This window comes from Suillus plorans (genome assembly GCF_016647745.1).
Source record: "Suillus plorans strain S12 chromosome Unknown HD556scaffold_85, whole genome shotgun sequence".
NCBI lineage: Eukaryota > Fungi > Basidiomycota > Agaricomycetes > Boletales > Suillaceae > Suillus > Suillus plorans.
Window position 1 is genome coordinate 73,972 of NW_024537469.1, and position 23,083 is coordinate 97,054.

At 47.5% G+C, this 23,083-nt stretch overlaps 9 protein-coding genes across 9 annotated transcripts; 6 read left to right on the forward strand and 3 right to left on the reverse strand.

Annotated features, from left to right (window-relative positions):
- Positions 1-904: 904 nt before the first annotated feature.
- HD556DRAFT_1411573 (Sodium/calcium exchanger protein-domain-containing protein) lies at positions 905-4,371 on the forward strand. Its single transcript, XM_041304185.1, has 21 exons — positions 905-1,506; positions 1,562-1,596; positions 1,657-1,705; positions 1,755-1,786; positions 1,839-1,913; positions 1,966-1,973; positions 2,026-2,044; positions 2,091-2,136; positions 2,182-2,208; positions 2,258-2,323; positions 2,375-2,517; positions 2,569-2,590; positions 2,645-3,234; positions 3,283-3,394; positions 3,448-3,524; positions 3,575-3,597; positions 3,648-3,717; positions 3,769-3,784; positions 3,837-3,902; positions 3,954-3,995; positions 4,047-4,371. The coding sequence occupies exons 1-21, from the start codon at positions 1,140-1,142 to the stop codon at positions 4,085-4,087; spliced, it is 1,926 nt and encodes a 641-aa protein (XP_041154371.1). The 5' UTR covers positions 905-1,139; the 3' UTR covers positions 4,088-4,371.
- On the forward strand, positions 4,350-6,049 carry HD556DRAFT_998899 (WD40-repeat-containing domain protein). The gene is made up of 3 exons (XM_041312223.1): positions 4,350-5,538; positions 5,589-5,714; positions 5,770-6,049. The coding sequence occupies exons 1-3, from the start codon at positions 4,498-4,500 to the stop codon at positions 5,944-5,946; spliced, it is 1,344 nt and encodes a 447-aa protein (XP_041154372.1). The 5' UTR covers positions 4,350-4,497; the 3' UTR covers positions 5,947-6,049.
- On the forward strand, positions 5,724-7,831 carry HD556DRAFT_999170 (heterokaryon incompatibility protein-domain-containing protein). Its single transcript, XM_041312224.1, has 2 exons — positions 5,724-5,892; positions 5,947-7,831. The coding sequence occupies exon 2, from the start codon at positions 5,983-5,985 to the stop codon at positions 7,561-7,563; it is 1,581 nt and encodes a 526-aa protein (XP_041154373.1). The 5' UTR covers positions 5,724-5,892; positions 5,947-5,982; the 3' UTR covers positions 7,564-7,831.
- A 325-nt stretch (positions 7,832-8,156) lies between these two features.
- On the forward strand, positions 8,157-9,651 carry HD556DRAFT_998716 (uncharacterized protein). The gene is made up of 7 exons (XM_041312222.1): positions 8,157-8,370; positions 8,426-8,538; positions 8,586-8,741; positions 8,790-8,868; positions 8,928-9,053; positions 9,107-9,297; positions 9,346-9,651. Exons 1-7 carry the CDS (start codon positions 8,313-8,315, stop codon positions 9,553-9,555), a joined length of 933 nt encoding a protein of 310 aa, XP_041154374.1. The 5' UTR covers positions 8,157-8,312; the 3' UTR covers positions 9,556-9,651.
- Positions 9,251-10,574, forward strand: HD556DRAFT_1411584 (uncharacterized protein). Its single transcript, XM_041304186.1, has 4 exons — positions 9,251-9,297; positions 9,346-9,566; positions 9,634-9,706; positions 9,789-10,574. The coding sequence occupies exons 3-4, from the start codon at positions 9,698-9,700 to the stop codon at positions 10,305-10,307; spliced, it is 528 nt and encodes a 175-aa protein (XP_041154375.1). The 5' UTR covers positions 9,251-9,297; positions 9,346-9,566; positions 9,634-9,697; the 3' UTR covers positions 10,308-10,574.
- Positions 10,575-11,012: 438 nt separating this feature from the next.
- HD556DRAFT_1411587 (uncharacterized protein) lies at positions 11,013-11,614 on the reverse strand. Its single transcript, XM_041304187.1, has 2 exons — positions 11,282-11,614; positions 11,013-11,229 (listed from the first exon to the last, which is right to left on the reverse strand). Exons 1-2 carry the CDS (start codon positions 11,434-11,436, stop codon positions 11,109-11,111), a joined length of 276 nt encoding a protein of 91 aa, XP_041154376.1. The 5' UTR covers positions 11,437-11,614; the 3' UTR covers positions 11,013-11,108.
- Positions 11,615-12,987: 1,373 nt separating this feature from the next.
- Positions 12,988-15,630, forward strand: HD556DRAFT_1277816 (uncharacterized protein; the record flags this gene model as incomplete). Its single annotated transcript, XM_041299255.1, has 15 exons — positions 12,988-13,470; positions 13,524-13,721; positions 13,783-13,825; positions 13,874-13,898; positions 13,949-13,988; positions 14,038-14,250; positions 14,295-14,391; positions 14,442-14,490; positions 14,542-14,600; positions 14,651-14,771; positions 14,830-14,936; positions 14,983-15,121; positions 15,170-15,315; positions 15,368-15,412; positions 15,465-15,630. The coding sequence occupies 15 exons, from the start codon at positions 12,988-12,990 to the stop codon at positions 15,515-15,517; spliced, it is 1,818 nt and encodes a 605-aa protein (XP_041154377.1). The 3' UTR covers positions 15,518-15,630.
- A 2,095-nt stretch (positions 15,631-17,725) lies between these two features.
- Positions 17,726-18,198, reverse strand: HD556DRAFT_1247386 (uncharacterized protein; the record flags this gene model as incomplete). Its single annotated transcript, XM_041298698.1, has 2 exons — positions 17,726-18,085; positions 18,136-18,198. 2 exons carry the CDS (start codon positions 18,196-18,198, stop codon positions 17,726-17,728), a joined length of 423 nt encoding a protein of 140 aa, XP_041154378.1.
- Positions 18,199-20,145: 1,947 nt separating this feature from the next.
- HD556DRAFT_1504127 (kinase-like domain-containing protein) lies at positions 20,146-22,943 on the reverse strand (the record flags this gene model as incomplete). The annotated part of the gene is made up of 11 exons (XM_041309010.1): positions 20,146-21,164; positions 21,227-21,342; positions 21,403-21,515; positions 21,573-21,662; positions 21,716-21,760; positions 21,817-21,866; positions 21,917-21,982; positions 22,031-22,318; positions 22,369-22,474; positions 22,528-22,616; positions 22,688-22,943. The coding sequence occupies 11 exons, from the start codon at positions 22,941-22,943 to the stop codon at positions 20,461-20,463; spliced, it is 1,923 nt and encodes a 640-aa protein (XP_041154379.1). The 3' UTR covers positions 20,146-20,460.
- Between the last annotated feature and the right edge of the window lie 140 nt (positions 22,944-23,083).

The following is a 23,083-nucleotide window of genomic DNA, read 5'->3' on the forward strand; positions in this document are numbered from 1 at the left end:
GTTTGTTTTATGGTACTTCCTAGGCTCCGTATTCCCTATGGCGGGCCATCTTATGTAGATGAATCCCTTCCCTCCTTCCCGCTCAGCACATAATGTTCGCTAGCAATCAACATGGGTCCCAGTGTTGAACGGTGCGATGGTGAATCCAGGTGAAAGCGCTGGAGGATTGGATCAGGATATTCAACGAACATATGGCAGAAGCTTATCGTGCCGGGCTAAAACCAGTGCCTTGCCCTCGCCACTATTTGACGATGTAACATGGAGTAATCAATTCTGCATGCACCCATCAGCATATCAGATCGAATTCCAGTAAGCTCAGCCCACCTGCCCTTGAATAACGGAAATCATGCACCTGCAGTTCTACACAGCAGTTCGACCCGGTTGTGTGACTATAAAGAGCAATTTCGATCAAATAGCAGCGCTAGTTCGTACTGCATACCCATGAAGAAAATGGCAGTCCAGATTGCAGCCTTGATAGCCACAGACTTCGAAGTGCGCTTTCCCTAAACAGGTGCCAATCATAAAAAAAACACTGATACGCAGCTCGGTTGGTGAAGAATCCCGGGCCATCGAAGAAGTTGGGACCATGGCCTGAGAGTTGAGTCATGGTTAGTGAGAAATGCGCGCCGGGTTAGCTAAAGAAAACTAGGACAGATGGGCGACTTGATAAGCAGTTACGAGGTTGCTGGCAGTGGTACATGATGGTTCTAATGTCCTAATTGAAGGTTTGCGTCCATTCGTGGTGTTAGAATGCTTGAATTTCGTCCATGTTGGGTTTGAGTTTTACGCCTGGCGTCGGGAGTCAGATTATAGTGGAGTTAACATCTCATTTCCGCAGCGAGTGCAACAAATTCTGCCTGACTTCGATGGTTGATGTGACTTCGACACCTGTGGCTACGTCTGACTTTTTTAAGTCAAATTCGGTCCCGTAGGTTGTTTCCATAAAAGGCAGGCGTTTACGAACGAATGATGCGCTAGAATTTGTTTCATGCCGAGAATGCAAAATGAACTGACAAGATGCCGTCTTACAAACTTCTACATATACCAGTAACATACAGCGAGCCAGAGACCAGTGGTGACGCCATCTCCCTCCTTTTCCTTCACGCTCACGCGCGATTGAACTCGCGTCCCCGCTCCTCATGTCTTCCATCTCACCAGGGTCCACTACGTTCGACATCCTGCGGGCTTACAGCCACTGTCCTCCGCCTCCTTCAAGTTCATCTCCGGACGCGACAGGACCCACCGATAGACCCTCAAGAGATCTTCACTTGTCTCTCCAGGACACAGGTTCCAGATATTCCACTATTTCATACAGTCCAACTTCAATTCTATTTACTGGGGACAAAGGCTTGTCGAGTGAGACCAACGAATCGCCCTTTCGATGGAATTTACCCTCCCCCGTGGAATCTGTAGGGGGCGAGCCACTGCCTGATGGCGGAAAGGGGCAGGTATCCGAACCCACAGCACACATCTGGCAGGGCTGGAGAGTCGTCCTATTCGGCTCATGTGAGTGCATCTCAGTTTACTTGTCCCTTACCCGTGCTAAACTTGATGGTCGTAGGGTTCAACGTTTTATTATTGTTGATTCCTGTTTCTGTGAGTGACCGCCTTCACGCATCCTGTTGGGTTCACTGATTATCGCGCTACTATTCTAAGTGGACACTGAGCTTCGTGCTCGAGAGGCACCACAAGGTTATATTCATATGTAAGCTTCGCCAAATTCTTCTTGAAGCATGAAACGACTCTTTCAACAGTTAGCATCCTGTCCATGATCCCTCTTGTAAAGGTATGTTACACACTCTTCCGTTGGCCGACTGAATCGAGCGTTCCTTTCTTAGCTTCACGATCTTTCAACTCGTGAGCTGGCCCTTCGTATCGGAGGCACAAAGGCTGGTTTGCTTAATGCGAGTATGGTAAGTCATATTCTATTAACGATTGGATACTCCTCAACCTCTACGTATGCAGAGTAACACGTGAGTTTAAGCTCCTTGGCTATTGATAGCTGTTTGACGCGCATCTCACAAGTGTCGAGATGGTCATTGCGGTAAGCGCTGGACTTGTATGCGTGAGAATCTGCTGATCTGTTTTAGATCACCGCCCTCAGGAAGTGTGAACTAAGAGTCGTACAATCTTCCCGTAAGTTCAACGAACATATTTGAGAATTTAATCTGATATTCGCAGTAATTGGTTCGATTTTGAGCAAGCTACGTATGTCGTGCATCTCTCCCTCATCTAATAACGATCCTCATATTTTTAGTCCTTGTTCTAGGAATGTGCTTCTTTGCAGGCGGGCTTCGCTTCTCCGAGCAAGGGTTCGGCCAGAGTGAGGTCACATATATGATAAAAATACCGAGATAGCTAATAGATCTTCCAGCTGCTACACAGATACATTCATCACTTCTGAGTATCAGTGTTGGGGCTCTGCTCCTCCCTGCTGCGTATCATTTTGCAATCAGTGGCGGAAAGGATTCTGGCTCCTTTGAGCAGAAGGATGATATTCTGAAGATGAGCTATGGCGTAAGATTTGCTTTGACTTTGCTGAAACTCCCTCTGATCAAATTGTCGTAGGTCTCAATCATACTCATGTTTAGTAAGTCCTGGGTTCATGTGTCCTTCGAGAACCACTTACGATGCATGCGCACAGTTTATGTCGCCTATCTTCTCTTCCAGTTCTGGTCTCACAAGCATCTCTATCAAGATTCCAAACTCAAGAGTAGCAAGCTATCGGTCAAGATACCAGTTCATTCGCGTTATCTAACCGAAATGCTATCTTCATCCACGACCCTGAACGACAAACCTAGTATGCATGATATTCGGAGTTTGACTTCTCGACGCCGTGTTTCAGCGCTGCCCAAAATGCCTTATAAGAACTCGCCGTTGAATTCTGCCTCTGAGATCACGTTGACAGGGAGCAAGGAGCATCTTCCGGAGACCATCAAGCAAGGGGTTACACAGGAGTCTACCAATCGGTCGTCCGAGGGAGTGTCACGGCAAACTACGCAAAGCGAGCACGATCATGTAGATGGCAGCACTGTTGCCCCCTTAAATCCGCCTTGGAGTACATCACCAATGGCATCCGCCGTTGATACCGATCCTATCCGATGTGCTTCACCAGAGCCTATGACTGCCTCTGAAGGTGCGGATCTGCACAGGTCACCATCAGCAACGAATAGTTTCAGAGAGCCCCAGCTTAGCTGGATGGTCACCCTTCTGTTATTGACATTGGTTACTATTGTAAGTGATGAATCAGTTCGAATGGGTACCTGTCAGTGACTCCTCTAGACGGTGACTATCACTGCTGAAGATCTCGTGGAATCCATGGACGGAATCTCAACGACAATTAGCAAGCAATGGGTCGGTCTTGTCTTACTTCCTGCAGTCAGCTCTATCGCAGGTATGTATAAGATACTCCTGATTTCGGGGCACTTTGACACATTGGTTATGCAGAATGCGTTACTGCAGTCAATACTTCTGTGAAGGACCAGCTGGATCTGAGCGTGAGCATCGCTGTCGGATCGTCGATAGTAAGTCTCCTTCACTGTTTCTTGTATGACGATGCTCATGTTAGCATAAGCAAACCACTCTCTTGGTTATTCCGTAAGTGCTCGTCATATTCAACATGCTCTGATACTGAATCCTGGGATAAGGTTTATGATCACCCTTGGATGGATCATGGGCAGGCCACTGGCTTTGCTATTCGACCCGTTTGAGTCTGTGGTAGGTGCTGTTCCAATACATAAGTCCAACTGTAGCTAAGCAGATATATAGGTTCTCTACGTTGCAGGTATGCTTCGACCTTTCTATGAAATACGCACGCTCTAATCATCTTCGTGCAGTGCAAACCATGAGTATCGTGGTTGCGGACGGGAAATCAAATTGGTTAGAGGGTATCATCTTGATCTGTGAGGAGGTTCAGTAATACCCGTGGGCTATCGTACTCAATATTCCCGCAGGCTTGTACGTTATCATAGCCGTTTCCTTCTGGTTCTACCCTGGTGAGGTCAACAGTCATGTGACGCCTTCAGATACTGATGCATCCTCCACAGTTTCCTCGAGCCTCCCAAGCGAACTTGCTGTTTGCATGTAACGACGACAGATCTTTAGAACATTTCCTATCTTGCGTCCCGGGGTTGTATTTGCCCTGTAGAGTAGAACACCCATTCATTCAACTACCTTCGTTTCACTTCCACATTCTTTACGGAATTGTCATTCATTTACTCCACATCCTACTTCACACACACTGTACGACATATGAACTATCTTCGACAGTAGAAAATTTAATTGATGTACTTTATTTACCACTTGAATATGATTATGCGCGTCTTACTATCCTACTATATATACGCGAGCGCTAGTAAGCGCTTGCGCTGAAGCTACTTTTGCACTGCATAGTTGTTTGAACTCCGAAATGTGCATGCGGCAAAGCCATGCATCTTTGTTGCAGGCCGTAGGCGTCGTACCCTAGAACCGTAGAACGTCAGGAACAAAACTACCAGCATGTCTGTCTCGGACGTCAACCAAGATTTTGGGCCAGAAACATCAATGCCACGTCTACCAGATGAACCCAAATCTCTTCCGTCCAAGTACTTCTTGGGGCATACCGTTTCATTAACATGTGTAGCTCTTTTTCCGGATAGCAAAATGATTGTTACTGGGTCCTATGACCGTAGGATTCGCCTTTGGGATGTAGGAAGTGGTCAAGCATCAGGGGAACCCCTTCGAGGACACAAGGTTACGGTCAGTGCGGTTGCCGTTTCGCCCAATGGGACGATGTTCGTGAGCGGAGGCGGGGACGGCAGGATTTTGATATGGAACGCAACGACGCGTAATTTGGCAACAGCACCCATTCAAGCACACTCGAACAGGATCAACTCCATTTCCTTCTCTCCCGACAGTGCTACCATCGCCTCCATAGCAGGCACAATAATCAAGATATGGGATGTGGGCACCGCGAAGCTGATCATGGATATCAAGTCCATAACCCACGAACGCCAAGTTGCGTTCTCTCCTGAAGGTAGCAGAATTGCTTCTGTATCCCACATAGCTCCAGATCACCAAATGTTGCGAATTTGGGATGTGAAGACGGGAAAACCAGCAGCAGTCAGCCCTATCGCTGGCCATACGGGTGGGCTGTTGTCTGTGGCATGGTTCCCCAATGGACAGCGTCTGGTCACTGCATCGCTCGATAGAACGATCCGCGTCTGGATCTCGGAGACTGGTTGTCAAGAAGGACATTCACTTGGTGGCGATGCGGCCTGGATGGCTGACTACGTCGCTGTCTCTTCTGACGGGAAGCTCATTGCTGCTCTTTGCGGAGATCACTCTATACGACTTTGGAATGCTATTACCCTTGATCAGATTCAACTCGTGCTCCAGCATGCTGAACCAGTGCTCTGCATGGCTATTTCAGCTAATATCCGTTTTATCGTTGGTGGCTGTGGCGACAATAAAGTGTGTCTATGGGACATCGACAGTATCACGCAGCATAAACACAACTCAAGGCCATTGTCGACTTTTGGGCCGGAGAACCAAGAAGACGTGAGCAAGCTACCTCTTCATTTATTTGCTGAATACAAACCACCAGCTAGTCGGCACCCGACTCGTCACTACCGGATCACTCTCCAATGAACCTCATGTACCCAGAGGTACAGACCAGCCCTGAACAAACTGTGTCGCAGGCTGTAATCACATCCCATGGACCACTCCCTCTGGAGGTAGGATTCAATCAGGCTTCTTTCTCTGCACGCTCGCTAACAGTAGCTTCTCCAGCCTCCTACGACAGCCAAGGAAGATACAGATCCTGTAGCTTCTCCCCCGGAACACAGCCATTTCCGAAAGTGGTGGAGACAGGCCCTCAATTTCTGGAATGCTGGAAAGCATTTGTCGTCTCAAGTGAATATTTACCTTTTTGAGACCAAACACGATATTGACAGATTGTATATTTAGCACAGAATTGCTGAAATCGAGCCGTGCTCCGACGAGATGAAAAATATAAGTACGAACCAAGGTCAAAGTCCCGCTCAGGATATTCTGGACGAGTTCAATCGCTATGTCATGAACGAAATTCCAATTCATCTGATCTATCTTCCGACAATGGAACTCGTCGGACGGAATTTCGTGAAGAATCATTTCCAGGATCGCATCAAGGAGATTACTGAAGATTTGGTAGTCGAAGCTCAAGCACGCTTCGTGCCACCGTTGACGAGAGAAAAAGTGGTCCCGACTCTTGTCCGGCGCAAAGTCGAATATGGTATTCTCTCCCATCGGTGGCTAGATTCAGGAGAACCTTCATACCAAGATATGATGGAGAGAAAGCTGTCTGGCAGCTCGGGCCCTTCGAATGTCGGATATTTGTTGTCCAACATAACGTCTCGGCCGAAGGACGGTCGTCATACATTGCACACCTCGCACAGCGAGAACAAAGTGCAGAGCCCTGGCTACAAGAAATTGCAAAAGTGTTGCGAAGAGGCCAGACGTCTTGACCTACACTTTCTGTGGTCAGATACATGCTGCATTGACAAGAATAGCAGTGCGGAGCTTGACGAGTCGATCCGGTCAATGTTTCGGTGGTACCGGAATTCGTCCATCTGCATCGCGTATCTCGGGGGGACAACTGTCATTGAAGATTTGAGATTGGAAGAGTGGTTCATGAGAGGATGGACTTTACAAGAACTCCTGGCGCCCAGGAAGATAAAATTCTTCAACAAGGATTGGCAGCGACTGACCGATCAAGACGACGACAAGGAAGAGGATACCCCTCTCATGACGGTCCTGCAAGAAGTTACTGGAATTCCTGAAACAGAACTCATCGATTTCGAGCCCGCTCCTCGCTATATTGATAAGCAGATGACCTGGGCTGCGCAACGAATAACTACGCGGGCAGAAGACGTTGCTTATTCGCTCATGGGAATCTTTGACGTCAGCCTGCAAATCGCATACGGAGAAGGTGGAGAGCGCGCATTTGGGAGGCTCATTGAAGCCATCATGCAAGCTGGCGGGTATTCATCGGTGCTCAACTGGGCAGGAGAGCCGGCCAAACATCATGCATCATTTGCTCTTCCCGCATCGCCATTGAGCTTTGTGGGACATCCCGACATCGTCTCGATAGGTCGACTTGACATGATGTTGACCAGCAGGGGATTGCGTATTCCGTTGGTCATTGTACCACTTGAAATGACTAAACCCGAATTTGATGGCCACCCCATCATAAATCCCAAATTTTACTGCCCACACCATGGAATTGGTGAGGTCAAGATCGACTCCAGAGGTTACAGGTTCAAACCAACATTCAGACAGTATGCACTAGGCATATTCCACTATATCCCTGCAGAAGAATCGGAAAACCCAGGTCTTCCTAAACAAGTGGCAGCTTATCTCCTGGAAAGAAGTGAGGTGAATGCAGAGGAAGATATACCGGTTGGACTGTCACGACAGTATCGCTCTTTCGAGGATGGGTGGAGAAGGGTACCCACTGGATTCATCTATGTGGAACTTCCCGGTGTACCTGACTTTGCTTCTTTGTGGTACGTTGATCGCACCTGTCTGGAAACTGTTTACTTGTAGGAGCTTTTACGACCATGCAAGCATTATATCTAGCTTGAGCTTAGCTGTATGTACGTGGTACTGTTCTGTGCCTGAACCCCTTTCATTCGCGAAAAACTCGGACTTTCATAATTACTACCTATTTCATGCTGTGTTGGCAGGCTGTCTTGCACTGCAGTGTTGGGGTACGCCGTAGGGTCGACCCGACTCGACCGTTCTCTAAACTCCCGAATAGGAACTTTTATTGACCCACAAACACCTTTTGGGGATTAATAATATTGACCCGTTGGAAAGTTTCGGCTTGGCAAATACCCTTCCTCATGATTAAATCATTCGATCGACCGTGTTCAAAGGAGATTCGTGGTGATTTTTCGTCACGATTAATTGCCATTTTGATTGTCATTTTTGTCCATACAACTCATAGTCGGACTATGGCACCCTTCGCAACTCATCATGCATCAAGAGTTAAGCTTGCTGGCAGCTGGTGAGTCATGATGAAACGACTCAGTAACACCATGAATCAATGTTTTGCGAGAAAGACACTACATTCGGTCACATGCTTAATGAATCTAGTTCATGACACTAAGTTCACAGCCTTGCGCATTGCGCAGCGAACGCAGACAGACTAGTGCCTTCATGGTTCAAGGTAATCCCGGGGGCAGTGGGCAGGCATGCGGCACTTACAATGACCTTGGTCATTGGCGGCAGTTTGACAGTTCAAACTTAGTTCAACTTCAAGTTGTCCTTGAGGGTCATTCTCGACTAGAATCATGATAACTTTGCCCGAGGCTTCACTTTTGGCGTTGTTCCTAGAGACTTTGTTCTACGGTGCGTCACCGACCTCTGGGTGAAGTTACAACATTTAATTTCCTTCCCCACGTAGGCGTGTTCTTCACTTTTTACTGGTTGGCCCTGGTCATACTGCTTAAGAAACGTGGTATTCAACGGGACCTCCTTCTCCCGGTAGCAACCTTGCTGCTCTGCATTGCAACGGGTGTAAGTGTAATAATAACCTTTGGGAAAACAGCTCAACAGTGTCGTAGCATCTAATCATCAATTTCGTTCGAGCACTAGAGGCGTTCGTATTCAATGTGGATACAATCGGCGCGGATGCCTACTACTCCAACCTCGCTTCACCGTTAGGACTCGCAAAAACCGCACTTTACGTTACGCAGCCCACTGTCGCTGATAGTGTCCTTGTGAGTTTCTTCAATTGCCATATCGTTCTCCCTTGAATATGGCAGTAGGTTTGGCGATGCTATGTGCTCAACAATAGAAGCCTCTTGGTCGGCATTCCTGGTTGTATTGTGCTGTTGGCCAATGGAGGTAAGCATCTCGTCGAAATATATTATTCAGAGACCGCCTCATCTCACGACATTTCGCAGCGATTGGATACTACATTGTCTGGTCCCTTTCTCAAGCCATCGCAGGGTCGACTGCTCTCATCATCGTTCCTGGGTTAATCATAACTTTCTATACATTGACCATGCTTATCAATATCGCTTTCACTAGTACGTCTATTCTATGGCTAACCTGCAGGCTCACGACGAGTAGGATATGACAGCTTTGATTTCCTGGCGCATCTGGCGCAGTCGCCAGCCCATCTCAGGCAGCTCCGCCGAGCTTTTACCCGTGCTGATCGTCATCGTTGAAGGCGGCGCTATATATGCTACCAGTGTCCTTGCACTCCTTCTGGCATTCTTGACAGGATCAAACGGCGAATACCCCGCGATGGATATTGCCTCTCCTGTTGTGGTGAGTTTACTTGGCTCAAACGCAACTGCTTATAAGACTTTTCTTTAGGGAATCGTATTCTGCCTCATCATCCTGCAAGTACACTTTCATGTAGGTAACAACCCCCAACCCGACAGCCCACCAAAGCCCTTCACCATTCTCTTTGGAGAGCGAGGAGAGCAGAATGTGAGCCATAGCATGGAACCGATGATTGAGGAGACGGAAGTCATTCAGTCTGACGTGATGCGCAGCCGACGACTCTCAGGAGATGAATGTTAATTGTTTTCGAAGTTGAACCAATTTCTACTTTTCTGTGCGTTTACTAATATCCATATATTGTATTCTACTGCGAACCAGTCCATACCTGTCACCTCGCTGTACATCACGGACACAATCTGCAGCCGCAACATTAACCCCACTGATGCTACTAGTACGTGAACATTCTACCCGCGAAAGTTCGAACCCAAGTTTGAACTAGTTTACCGGAACTATGCCACTCCGACATATGACAGGCACCAATGACGCCACCGGTTGCTATCTTGTCCGGATGGCACGATTCAATTGTTGCTAACTTTGCGACTGGCGGCGTTCAAAGCCACGAAGCCGTTCTTCCGTATGCTCCCTTGCCAGACCACCGCTGGCCGGAATTCAACAGCAATCTGCAATTCTCAAATAGCCAGGCGCTCAGCGCTCAAGAACACGATGACCGTTGTGATTTCGAAAACTATTCAAACGGTTTCACTCAACCAGAGGCTCAAGGCTTCGTATCATATACATCTAATATATCAAGGACGCGGTTGATCCTGCGGAAGAAATTCGCATCGGCTCCATGTGCATGCTCCACCTGGCGGCCTGAGCTCCACATCCATTCCCAATCGCTCAAGCGCTCGCTACTCATGTGCGCTCGGCGGTCTCCTATTTGTGTGCGTTCTTCGCTTATCTCCGTGTCTCTAATCCTCCTTTTGCAATTTAGTATTGCCTGCCTCGCATCACTTTTTCTTTCAATACAGCGCGTTCGAGTTGGACCGTAAATCGCTAACAGTTTTCCCTGCGATCTGCTCATAGGACGACATTCAATGGATGTCAAGGGCTGACAGGCTTGAGAACGCCGTGCTTGATCTGCGCGCAGATTGGTTTGCACGGACAGCTATGCACCGCACTTTAGACGTATGACATCGCTGAGACACTCGAACGCTATTTTCAAGAGAAGAGGAAAAGATAAGACCGGACGGAATATCCCAAGGTGAGCGGAGCGTTTGTATTGACGTGTGTATAAGCAGACCTGCACAGAAATCCCTTCGAAAAGAATTAGCCGCGCAGCGGCAATCCCCTGTATTCCATAGTCTGTCCAAATCTGACAATCAAGGCGTGAACGACGTGGATATATTGAGTGCGGTGCAGATTGTAGATCAGAAAGGTAAAAGCTATCTCCTTTAGCCTGATCTGCATCGAGCAGATCGAAAATGATACGCGAGGACAGGATCATCATCTGCAAGACACAGCAAGGGTAGAGCTCGAGGCAACTATAGCTACTCTCTTTCTTTGTCACAGACAATCAAACCCCATTGATTTGGACTCACTTTCATTGAGTGAGACATGCTCTCCTCAGTCCAGAACTCCAAGTATTCCTTCAGTTTATGCTGTTTAGTCGTTGGTCACGCGCGTCACGGTTGTCTGGCATTGTGTGGCGTGATATATAAGAATAGGTTACATAATCACCCTTTCAGGGTGTTTGGCTGTAGGTTTTACTTCGAGCGCCCTATTCAATGGTTCAGGTATCACTTACATTATTGACACGGCAAGCAAGAAGTGGGCTCACCCTTTCTTTCCTCTTATGTGCAATGCACATACCCGTCGTCACCTACACCTCCGTTGACGACATAACAGCACTCGATACAAGTGCACATTTGAACGGTCTCGACAATGTTGTTTAAATTGCAGAAAAACAAAATGGCATGTTCCCGTTATAACCCGCGAGTTGTCCACACTCATACTTGCCTGCAAGCACCCGTAAGTATGCGGTCTGAGATCAGCTTGAAAATATGCTGAATATTTACTGTTCTGGGCACATGGCCCCCCGTTGGGGTTGATGTCTGCTTTAACGATGCCCACCAATACTACGGCAGACATGATCACAGTGGTGAGTGAGATGAACTTCATTGTAGCGCTCGAGGATGGGTCTTCAGTGACTGTGGATGATGTTCTTTGTTATTGGACTGAGATATTACCGCTTCGCTTTTATACACCAGCAGTAAAGGGCGGTCAGCCCAAAACATGTACCTGCTGTGCGTCCGACTAAGTAAACCAATGCGCCGTGGCAACACGATATCTCTAGACGTGGCTCTATGAGAACTCGCTAGTGTCAAGCTCGCGTCCAAATTTCATAGACGGATCATATGAAATGGACGCGAGCTTGACACTAGCGAGTTCTCATAGAGCCACGTGTAGCATCCGCTTTCCGCACTTGCATGGTTCAGTTTTCAGCTTTCCCGATGAACCCTTAATGAATGACTTTTTTTCTATTGTTCGGTGTGGCGTGATCCTATGCTGGACGTACGGTACGTGTAGAGTATTTGTAGTTTATCTAGTGACAAGCGGTGACTTCAGTCGTTGCTTTATTACAAAAGCAGACTTTTTACACTATATTTGCACGATCTTTCTCTTCGTTTACTCCTGAGAACATGCACAGCGTACCTCTGATGGTTTTTGACACAGGACAATGCAGTAATAAAACAACCACATGCTTGGAAGGAGGCGGCAGGTATTCTGAATGGGTGAGGATAGGTTTGCGAATAATAGTAGCGAACGCCTGTTGAGCGTGAAAGCGAAAAAATATTGAGAAATGTCGATGTCAAACCCATGATATTATTCTAATGAATAGTCGCCACGACTTACTTTCCCAGCTATGCCAATAGCGCACGATTGCCGTCACCAAGAGGTTCTACTAGTTCCTGTGAAAATAGCATGAGCAAGGTACGACGCCGAACAGTAGGTAACAGGAAGACAGCGAACATCACCCCCGTATAGATTGGAAATGTGGGTGGGAGTGCCATCGTCGGTCACTGCAGAACCAATATATTTGCCCCAACAGTGAAGAGTTGTAATACATTAATGTCGACGAGATCTACGCATGCTCGATTTTCGATAAGTCCTTGGTTTGGTACCCTCAAGTGCCACTTTGCCACTTTTGCGCAAACTGGGCCGGCAGCCTTCCTGATACCGTACACGGCTAGCCATCCATTTGGTGAATATATATATAATGTCAAAAATAGCCAATGTCTATTTAAGATCTCACGCACGTTATTCATATAGTTTTCGGGCAACGACCACACTACAAATTGTGTATATTCAGATGAGTCTGGGTGACCAACAAGGTCACACTGTGTCACAGTATGTGTGACATATGGGTTGCCGACCATATGCCATGATGTACTGTGCTCTCCAATCCAACACGAACTGCTCGACGTCATGATGGCGTCAACTCACAACCGGTGACCCAGAAAATCTCGTGACCGAGCAAGCACCGTAAGTAGACTCGTGACCAGTCCGTCTATGAGGCAGGCGGCCGTCTTTTGCTGATGACGGTGCTCCGGCTTTCCATAATTAAGTGGGTCTAGCCTGGTCTCCCAGATTCAATTAGACTAGGATGGTTCATGGTGCCACTCTAAATCTCAGACCATCGATCCGTACATATCAGTTTTCTCTTTCAGTATGGCGACTGACTCGTTTCCACAACGCTTACCTACGCTGCATCGGCTTGGGGTCACTGATCCTTCCAATGTCTCCTCATCCGAGGTAGCCACCGAGTGGCTCAACGCTTTCTCAGTTGCAATAACTCAAAGTGATACCGCAGCTGTTGTCGACCTGTTTCTCGAGGACGGCTTCTGGAAGGACGTGATCGCACTGACGTGGGATTTCAGGACATTCGAAGGAAGGAAGGACATCAAGAAACTCTTGGATGCTCGTCTCATTGCTACGGGACTTAATGAACTGCATCTCCTGCAGGAGCCCTTGAATGAACCTGGTCTGCAAAAAGTTTATCATGATTTAGTCTGGTTGCGGTTTTGTTTTTGTTTTACCACCAAGCATGGCAAGGGTACTGCAGTCGTTCATCTCGTTCCCCTTCCAGATTCAAAGTGGAAGGCCTACACTCTGTTGACCTGTCTTGATTCGTTGACCGATTTCCCTCAAAAGGTGCGCAATCACATTCCTTCGAGAGCACTTAATACTTACTGACTCTACGGAAGCTCGGTCCCTTCAGAAACTGGGAGACTGATCATGGCAGTTGGGAAGAGAAGCGGCGCCAAGAGACTGAGTTCTCGAACAATAACCCAACGGTGATTGTTATCGGTGCGGGGCACAGTGGTCTGGAGACCGCAGCAGGCTTAAAGTACATTGGTGTACCCACGCTTGTCATTGATAAGAAGCCGAGGGTTGGGGATAGCGTTCGTCCCGTGACAATTTTGGTATTCAAATATAGCTAAGGGCTCGAGGGCGGTTTCATAGTGGAGAGATCGTTACAAGGCTCTTTGTCTGCATGATACTATCTGTTCGTGCCTTTTCTTCTACGGAAAGGGATCGACTGACAAACTTGCAGGGTACAACCAAACGCCTTACCTGAAGTGAGTGTTTTGTCAGAACTCCTTTCACTCTTTTGTAATCCGGTTTGCAGACTTCCACCAACATGGCCAGTCTACACCCCAGCCGCAAAAGTACAATATTACCCACATGATGAAAATTCACTGATTCCAGCTATTGCAGCTGGCAGACTGGTTGGAAGCATATGCGAGTTTCCTTGAGCTCGACGTTTGGACGGCCTCGACGATCACCAAGACATCTTGGAACGATAGTACGAAAACATGGTCCGTCGAAGTCGATCGCGGCGGTAAAGGTACTAGGATTCTGACCGTTAAGCACCTCGTTTTTGCCACTGGATCTGGCGGTCGCCCGAATGTTCCCGACATCCCTGGGAAGGTATGTAACGGTCGAACTGATCGAAACGCGACTCATGGACGCAGGCAAGCTTCAAAGGGTCTGCTGTGCACTCGTCAGAGTTCAAATCGGCGGCTGATCATATCGGTAAAAAAGCAATCGTAGTCGGCTGTTGCAATTCTGGTCGGTCTGTCATATCTTTCGTATCGAACGAGGTCTAAATATTTCATCAGCACATGATATTGCTCAAGATTTCTGTAGTCACGGTGTCGACATCATAATGTGTGTTCTTCCATTCAAGTTATGTCATCTTCATATCTTACGGAATCCTAGGTATCAACGATCGTCGACGTTCGTGATCTCGACGAAATCAGTGGCAGCAATGCTAGGCGGTAATTGTTCCCGTCGTTGTCGGTAGCTTGGCTTGACTTTCCTTGCCTAGATATCTATAATGACGACTTCCCCACTGAGCTGGCTGATACTTACAATACCTCGCTGCCTTGGGCAGTTGTTAGGCGACTGCAACAACGTATGGTTCCTATGGTCGCTGAAACCACAGACAAGTATGTCGGACGATTCGGATTCGAAGCTCACTTCCAGATGCATTAATCACAATCGCAGGGCCATTCTAGATGGATTGGCTAAGGTTGGCTTTAAGACCAATCTTGGCCTACATGGAGCAGGTAATGCGTCCCTTTACCTGGAGCGTGGTGGTGGCTACTACATTGGTGGGTGTACCTATGCACAACAAAGATGTCTCTCAACAGTTTCCAGACACCGGAGCAAGTAAATCTATTATCGACGGGAATATCAAAATCAAGAACGGTTCTGCAATTGAGTCCTTCACGGAAAACGGCCTTCGATTTGCTGATGGCACCGAGCTACAGGCAGATATAATAGTATTTGCTACGGGGTATGGTGATATTTCACTTTGACGAGCAGGACTCATAATTGCTTACAGTTACGGCGATCCCCGTGACTCCATGCGCGAGGTCTGTGGAGATGCAATCGCATCAAAAATCACCAGGGTCTGGGGTCTAGACGAAGAAGGACAAACTGCGGGAGCGTGGAGGTATTGCGGGCATGATGGTCTGTGGTTCGCAAATGGTATTTTACGTCGTTCTTGCTATGGGCGCGTCAGTTTCATTTCGATGAACAGGTGATTTGGCTCTATCGCGCTTCCACAGCCTCCATTTGGCCATGCGTGAGTGCCTTCCTTGTGGTATACAGAGCGTTGCTGATGATCGAAAATGTAGAAATCAAAGCAATAGAAGAAGGTATTTTGAATAAGGCAGATATAGTTATTTGATGACGTTTCCAAGATCTGCTCATGATTAGGACTGGAACAGCTGTACAATGTACGAGTACTTGTTGCGTGAATTAAAGGTTGTATGTACAATGAATTCAAGGGGATTTTTACTATGTAATGTATCACTGACATTATTGACACGGCAAGCAAGAAGCGGGCTCACCCTTTCTTTCCTCTTATGTGCAACTAAACCACTCGTCGGGACTTCATAATGGCCTAGTATACCTCCATCGACGACAGCACAGCACTTGATACAATTTCAAGTGTCAACGTTATAACCCGCGAGTCGTCCGCACTCATACTTTTCTGCAAGCACCCGTAAGTAGTATGCGGTCTGAGATCAACTCGAAAATAGTATGTGCTGAACTTCTATTCACCAGTCTGGACAATGTCATGGCCCTCCGTTGGGGTCTTGTGGCATGTGCTTTAACGATGCCCATCAATACTGCGGCAGACATAATCATAGTGGTGAGCGAGATGAACTTCGCACTTCTTCGTCGTTGAGACGAGGAACGTGCGTGACGCGCCTTATTGCTCGTACTACCTAATTCTCGGTTTGCGAAATTCTCTCAGTGCACTCTAGAGGCAGCAGCGATAATGACAGCAAGTTTAATTCCCCCGACTTCTTTCTCAGCATTTTCGACCGAAGGCATGGCCCGCACTCATGATGCTGTCGCGCATGCAGGCCTCGCTCCGAAGTTGGAGTCTGAAGAGACTAAGCCCTGCAAGATCATGGAAACATCAAAACAGTACTGCCGATTGGACTGATCAAATGGGTAATGAATAGAGTAACGGGAGGCATGTGATGCATTCGGTATGAACAAACGATCCCGTACGCTCGAACACATCTTCTACCCCAATGTCACTCGCAATGTGTCTATGTACTAATACATCCTTCTTTGCGTTAACTTTCAACCTTCCAGCTGTATTCAGGTTTCAAAAATAACCCACTGGTAAAAACTTGTCAGTCGTGCTCCACTGCATGATCGCCAGGACCTCCTCACCATCACGAACATTATCCACACTATCAGACTCCAGGTTGTTCTCCGCAGCGCTGACCGCTAAGATCTGCGAGAAGGCAACTGACAAGAGTAGAACATAGAAACTGAGTTTGCTGATGTTAAGCACGGTCATGTTGATGATATTCTTCGCTGAGGTATGGTGTTTAAGATGTGTCGTCTTAAGATGAGATTGGGAGTTGCGTCCTTTAAATACCAGTTCGTGAGTATCATCATGCATCACGCTCGAGCATTATTCAATTGACTTGATCATCAAATCGGAGTGTGTTAGTCTTGATCAAAAAAAATAATTTCTAGCTGTGGTTGGTATCACCTCGTAATGCTTTGATGGAATTCGGCGCTCCGATTGCACGCACAGCAAGTGACTGGAGTTGACTTACTACGACTGTACTAGTACGTCGCATCAAGCATTGAACGGTACTAGAAGCCCACAGCAAGTTTCATGTAATGGTTACGGTGCTCCAGCTTTTCGGGTTCAAACCATGCGGATACATTCCCCGGCGAGATACGATAGCTATAAGTAACACCATTTCTCTCTGCTTCCACCGCGGAAAATACTAATCTTCGCAAAGCGTTCTGTACCGTTCAGGCTGTTCTGCTTGGGGCCATCAGAAGTTTTGACGTAACGATGCTCGCCGATCAAGGTGGTACGGAATAGCTTGGGTGCATAGCGCTCATGTGCAAATTAGAAAATGAGCACACCATTTGATGCTCACATACTAGAATCATTTAAATCTTGAATTTATTCGTACGCGATCGTTGGTGGATTATTTATTCAGGCGTACAAAGACAGAGGCAAATTAGCTATCCCTTCCGATGCAATCAGCACCCCATAGAAGTCGGCACTTTCACAAAATAGCCACTTGGACACAAAATGCATGGAATGGATATTTCATATTCATTACGAGGTTGAACGTTAACAACCACGATGAAGGCAGAATTGAGTGAGATAGTCGAAACTGAAAATGCGGAAGTGCCACTGTCGGGATGTGTTGATATTGCACACACCCGAGTGGGACTTATCCGCATTCGCAAGTACACGAGTAAGATGGCTGATGGCAAGTATGATGATACAGGATTGTAACCAAATGTTTCGTCTCGATGACAAAAATTCGAGGAAAATCAAGTTACGCAGTGGAACGCTGGATCATGTAGACGGCTAAATGTTCAATTATGCTATCAGCGAATTTCATAGAGTGGTAAAACACTGACCTGGTGCAGTGTCCTTGTGAGCCTGCCACCATTCTATATCGCAGCCACCGCTTGGTTCATCCTCCGAACATCCCAACTCGAAAACAAGGACGTCGTCCATCACACAAGAAAGTTTTCTGTGCCAGTTCAAGCTGTCTTGCCCTAGCACAATGTTATCAAGTTTCGCGACCCGTGGCGGTCGTACGTTAAATGATAACGTTGAAATATCAACTGGTACAGTGGCATTGAGGCGATATAAAGCAAGCGTAGTTGGTCGGTCCATAGGCGGAACGGCGACGTGCAATTCGCAATTTTCCATGCCCCAGTCAATCGCCCTGAATTGAAATATTGTTGAAACCTTTTATTCCATCAGTCTATAGAACACAGAAAAAAGGAAGATAAACTGACAGATTGTGTAACGTGGACTTTGCGGTCATCAGGAGAGATTGTGCCGGCACGTGTCGTGCGCATCGCAAGATAGTCATTGAAAACATGACTTGGCGCAGAATGATCCACCAAGCTGACAGACATGGGGAAACTTGTGAACTCTCTCGGAATAGGAGGCGACGTCCGTGCGATCTCGTCGAACCGCATATATTGAGAAGGACGACGAAGAAGGTGAACATTCTTTCGAGTAATAAGTTTGTCTGAAAATACTGAAGAGTCTTGGAGAAAGGCAGGGGTATAGACCAGTAACAGGTTAAGGAACGTGCAGAAGATTACGATGACAAGAGGCCAATGGAGCACAGACTGCACAGTTCGTGAAGTTTCATGCAGCTTTGCTTTGTGGTCGTCATCACTCTCAGAGTCAATGACTTCTTGTGGTGTCAGACTCAATGGCCTGTAAGACCTGGAGCGTGAGGAAAAGAACATGACGGGGAGAATAACTTCGACTTGAATTGATCATCATAGCAAGGGTAATTTGAAGAGCACTGGACGATCCGGATTCCGATCAGCCTGAACGGCACTTGCTGAGTTATTACATAATTATCACACAATTATAATCATAGTACTATTGAGGTGTTCCAGCTCACACTGCCATGAGCTGTAAAGATTAAGATGGCTCGAACCCTAGGCAAGTGCTCGAGCTGTTCTAAGTTTTACAGTTGAGAAAACTTGAGTGTTTTATCTTTCAGGTTCAGGATGGATGAAGATCACATTCCTCACAATTGCAGTACTAGTAAGTTCATCAGAAGACCACATGGTGCATCCCGAATGCAGTTCAAAGCCCATAACTTCTTTCTATCTACGGTTCTACCGCTACGGACAGCCCTGGGCGTATCAGCTCACGCAGCCATCAGGCCTGCGGTAATACAATCATTCCTCCGAGCCTTGATGATACCATGCCAGTAAGATGCATCAAAATGCCTCATGATTCTACTGGTAAAGGACAGACCTAAGATGGGTGGCCGGTGCGCCGTAACTGCGAGATCCGCCCAGCATATCGGAATGATCTTGGGCCAACTCGGCTAACCCTGGCCAATGGCAGTGCTAATCAAACTCATCAGCAGGATTTCTGGACAAATTTGATGATCAAGAATGCATTGCGTGTCGAGCGGTATTAGCGATTTCCGAAGGACTAAGTTGGACTCGGGGGTTCGGGATTCTTAAGAAGTATGCCTGTCGTGGACGTGATGGACTGGCATCAGCGGGAAAACTGAAGTATTTATCTTTGAGGTATGTCATTCAGATGTTTGCCGCTCTTTTTCCTTATTACCTCAATCGACTAGAGTCCTTCAAGCAATCTCTGATCAAAAAGTGATCAAGAGACTCGAGGCGGTATCGGGGGTGTGTGGAAATGGCTTGTTCAATTGCTATCAGCGTCTTCTGGGTCCAAAATATCGCAGGCGCTTCTCCTCGAGGCCGTCGCAATCGAGTTGTTAGCGACAACTCAACTTACTAGTAGGTCCTATTGACAAATTTTCAAATACTTATCATGATCGCTATACATAGAACAGCACTGGGCGATACTTTGGGCCACTTTTGGATGGAGACACAAAAACTCTGACCTGACGATGCGCAGTATTTTGACTTGGCCCGTGGAAGCAGGCACCCTTCATGCGACACCTACTATGTCCGCTACTTTTTCATGTATACTGCAGTGAGGTCTTTGGCAGACTCGCTGACTATTCTCGCAACGCTTCTAAAACTGCCATTGACGTCGTGTTTGGAACTTATCTTTGCTTCGCCCTCGTCATCCTCAACAATATTAATGAAATTGCTCACGACATCCAAGTCATCCTCTATCATCCACAGCACACTTTTTACGGGCATGTGTGATTTGCTTTAGCACTCGCTTCAGATCATTGTATTGAAGTGGCCCGCGCACTATTTGTCAGTTTTGCACGTCCCAAATTCTTGTCATGGGGGACAATAAACTGCGGCCATGTCGTTTATTTTTGGTTTCATGGCCCCTGAGGCCTGATGCATGATGGCCCTCGGTGATCATCTATTACGGCGTGCTTCACCAATATCGAACACTTCATAGCGGTATTACACTTGCTGTGTGTTGAGACTAGAACACCTGAAGACTCGACGATCAACAGACAACTTTCAATAGCATTCCCATAGCAAATGAATGGATATCGATAGAATATAGCAGTAAATTAACGAAAGTGAGATATCGATGTTACATAGCGAGAGACTGTGGGGATAAAGGATAAGCACTGGCAATACAAATGGGACGAGAGGAAACCAATAACCAAGCATAAGATATTATACACATTCACCTTCTCACCACCGGCGTGCCCCCTTTTTGGGAGTTACACGAGTGGATTTTCTCGGTGGAGCGTGGGCTGCAGTACTAGCAGCTTCTTCCACATCCTCGTCGTCCTCTAGATGCTCCTCCTCCACGATCATCCCTGCCGCTGCTCCCTGCAACATTGCCGCCACTGGTGATGAAGCACCTCCCCGCCCACGCCCTTTTGCAGCTCTGGTGCGTGTAGTGGGGCCATTCGACTCCGGTACCCGCCTTGACTTTTTGGGGATCCCATTCTCGACGTCCATATCCGGCAGAGGGCTTTGTGGGTCCAACTTGCGCTTCCCGTTTCGCACGCCATTCGCAATTTCTTGTGCATGTTGAACCATCTGCCAGCTCGGCTCCATGAGTCCTTGATCGTTCTCAGCAGCTTGGGCGAGTACTTGCGCGCGCTGCTGGAGGGGCGCACGGGTGGATTGTTGGCGCAGGTGAAGTTTGTCGAGACCCTCAGTTACAGTAGGTTGGCTTGAGCCATCGGTCATCTCTGTGTCTTCAGAGTCGTGCGAGGAGACGCAGGAAGCGCCGTCTTGGATAGATGTGACGGAAGAGTCAGTGATAGGGCGAGGTTGAAGATGGGCTAGTGTTGGAACGTCGGCAAGCCATGGGTGGGTGCAGGCTGTGCTGAGAGACATACGATCCCTAGGGTCATGCTCAAGCAACCTCTCAATGAAGTTTCTCGCTATTCGACCGTACACCCGCAAATCAGTATGTATGTTGCAAAAACTGGCGGGAATAGCGTACCAAGCGGAGAAACCTCTACTTTATCTAAAATACTCCATTGAATTGTGCGTTCTGCGATCCTGACCTTGATATCGCGCTGGTTCTCATCTTCGATGAAGGGGCTTGACAATGTAAACCTGTGCAAACATCTCCAGTTCAGCAAACAAGGGCATGACGTACGCAGGTCTCATGCTTACATGCAGAATACGATCACCCCAACACTCCAACTGTCAACAAGGTGATCGTAGCCTTCCTGGTTTTGCTGGGTCACAACTTCGGGGGCGAGATAAGCAGGTGTACCGCACATAGTCTGTGAAACATAGACCCATCAGTGATATGTTAGAAAATCAAAAGTGGGATTGCTGACTCTGAGGAAAGTAACGCTATCGACAACCTTGGCGAGACCAAAGTCGGCGACTTTGACAGTGGGGGGATTTTCCGTAGTTAGCAGCACGTTCTAAATGGCCAACATTCATAATGGAATCGACTCCTTCAAGAGAAATTCATTACCTCGGGCTTCAGGTCACGGTGCGCAATCCCTTTGCTATGAATGTACTTTGAACAGGCGACAAGTCAGAGGATTTACGGTCTCATACGGCGAGCTGACTTACTGCAAGGGCATCACAAACTTGCGCGATTATGTGGACAGCCAGTGGCTCCTCTGAAAATAAACTTGAGAATTATCAAGCATCGACAAACCGAATAACATACTGAGACCGCCCTCTCTTAATATGTAATCAAGTAAATCTCCGCCATCGACAAATTCGAGGACGAGATCTATGCAATTGATCAGCTTAGATTAGTAGGGTACACTGACATACGCACTGATACTATTATCTTCGAAAAAGGCTTCCTTCATCTGACAGATATTTCGATGATGGAGCCGTTCCAGAATACTAATCTCTCGCGCAAACGCCATTTCATTGTTGTTGGCAGTAGCACGCTTGACCTTATGGTCTTGTATAACCTTGATAGCATACCACTGGCCCGTCGCACGCGACACGGCCTTCATGACAGTTGCAAATGATCCCTTGCCGATCTCATGGCTGATGTCATACTGAGCATGAAGGCCACCGCGTGGCGAACCGGCAGCGGTGTGCCGATAAATGAATCCTTAAAAATGCATTGATGAGCGAACATCAACACGAATGCAAATGACTAACGATAGTCTTCAAGATCCCCAGGTGAGGGATGAGGAGAGCCGAAAGCAATCTCATTGCCTTCCTTCAGTACTGCTGTTTTGTCCCTTCCAATCTTAACACCGTTGATCTGCAAATTTTATCATCAAACGGTGGTCATTATGCTACGTTACCGACGCGTACCCAAGTGCCATTGCTGGAGGTGTCGAGAACAGTCACTGCGGAATTTTTGTCCTCCCTTCCGTCCCAGGTGATTTTGCAGTGCTTATTACCTACACCACGACGCGTCAATATACAGTATCGAAAGCGCTAGAGCGCCACCAAGTACACACTAGACACTCACTGACTTTTCCCCCAGGGAGAATGATATCGTTTTCCAGGGCCCTTCCCACTGAAGCTGCGGGCTGAACTTTCCAAAGATCTAGGCGGCGAAGCAGGTTGCTGCATGGCTGAAGGTAGCCCCACAGATGGCTATTGGTGTTCGCAGAATTCGGTTGAGACGCGTGTTGCGTCGACTGCGTTGCTTGCTGCGTCTCCTCGATCATAGAATCATCGAAGGGCATCGTTTCGTTAGGGATCTCTACGGGTGGTTGATTCATGGTGTCTAGTGAGACTGTTTGTTCTTCAAATTACGTGCTGAGTGAGGGGTGTTTGAGAAGGTAGGTTCGAAAAGCGAGTTTATATAGGCTGAATTTCCTGTGTGAGTGGTAGCGTTGACGAATTGCTTCAGTCGTCTACG

Coding starts and splice junctions, on each gene's coding strand:
- HD556DRAFT_998716 (XM_041312222.1), top strand. CDS start 8,313: ATGATAACTTTGCCCGAGGCTTCACTTTTGGCGTTGTTCCTAGAGACT. Junction 8,869..8,927: donor TGTGCTGTTGGCCAATGGAG/GTAAGCATCTCG, acceptor GACATTTCGCAG/CGATTGGATACTACATTGTC. Junction 9,054..9,106: donor TATCAATATCGCTTTCACTA/GTACGTCTATTC, acceptor AGGATATGACAG/CTTTGATTTCCTGGCGCATC.
- HD556DRAFT_999170 (XM_041312224.1), top strand. CDS start 5,983: ATGAAAAATATAAGTACGAACCAAGGTCAAAGTCCCGCTCAGGATATT.
- HD556DRAFT_998899 (XM_041312223.1), top strand. CDS start 4,498: ATGTCTGTCTCGGACGTCAACCAAGATTTTGGGCCAGAAACATCAATG. Junction 5,539..5,588: donor GGCCGGAGAACCAAGAAGAC/GTGAGCAAGCTA, acceptor ACCACCAGCTAG/TCGGCACCCGACTCGTCACT. Junction 5,715..5,769: donor ATGGACCACTCCCTCTGGAG/GTAGGATTCAAT, acceptor TAGCTTCTCCAG/CCTCCTACGACAGCCAAGGA.
- HD556DRAFT_1411573 (XM_041304185.1), top strand. CDS start 1,140: ATGTCTTCCATCTCACCAGGGTCCACTACGTTCGACATCCTGCGGGCT. Junction 1,597..1,656: donor TATTGTTGATTCCTGTTTCT/GTGAGTGACCGC, acceptor TACTATTCTAAG/TGGACACTGAGCTTCGTGCT. Junction 2,209..2,257: donor TTCGATTTTGAGCAAGCTAC/GTATGTCGTGCA, acceptor TCATATTTTTAG/TCCTTGTTCTAGGAATGTGC.
- HD556DRAFT_1411587 (XM_041304187.1), bottom strand. CDS start 11,436: ATGAAGTTCATCTCACTCACCACTGTGATCATGTCTGCCGTAGTATTG. Junction 11,230..11,281: donor AGACCGCATACTTACGGGTG/CTTGCAGGCAAG, acceptor ACGGGAACATGC/CATTTTGTTTTTCTGCAATT.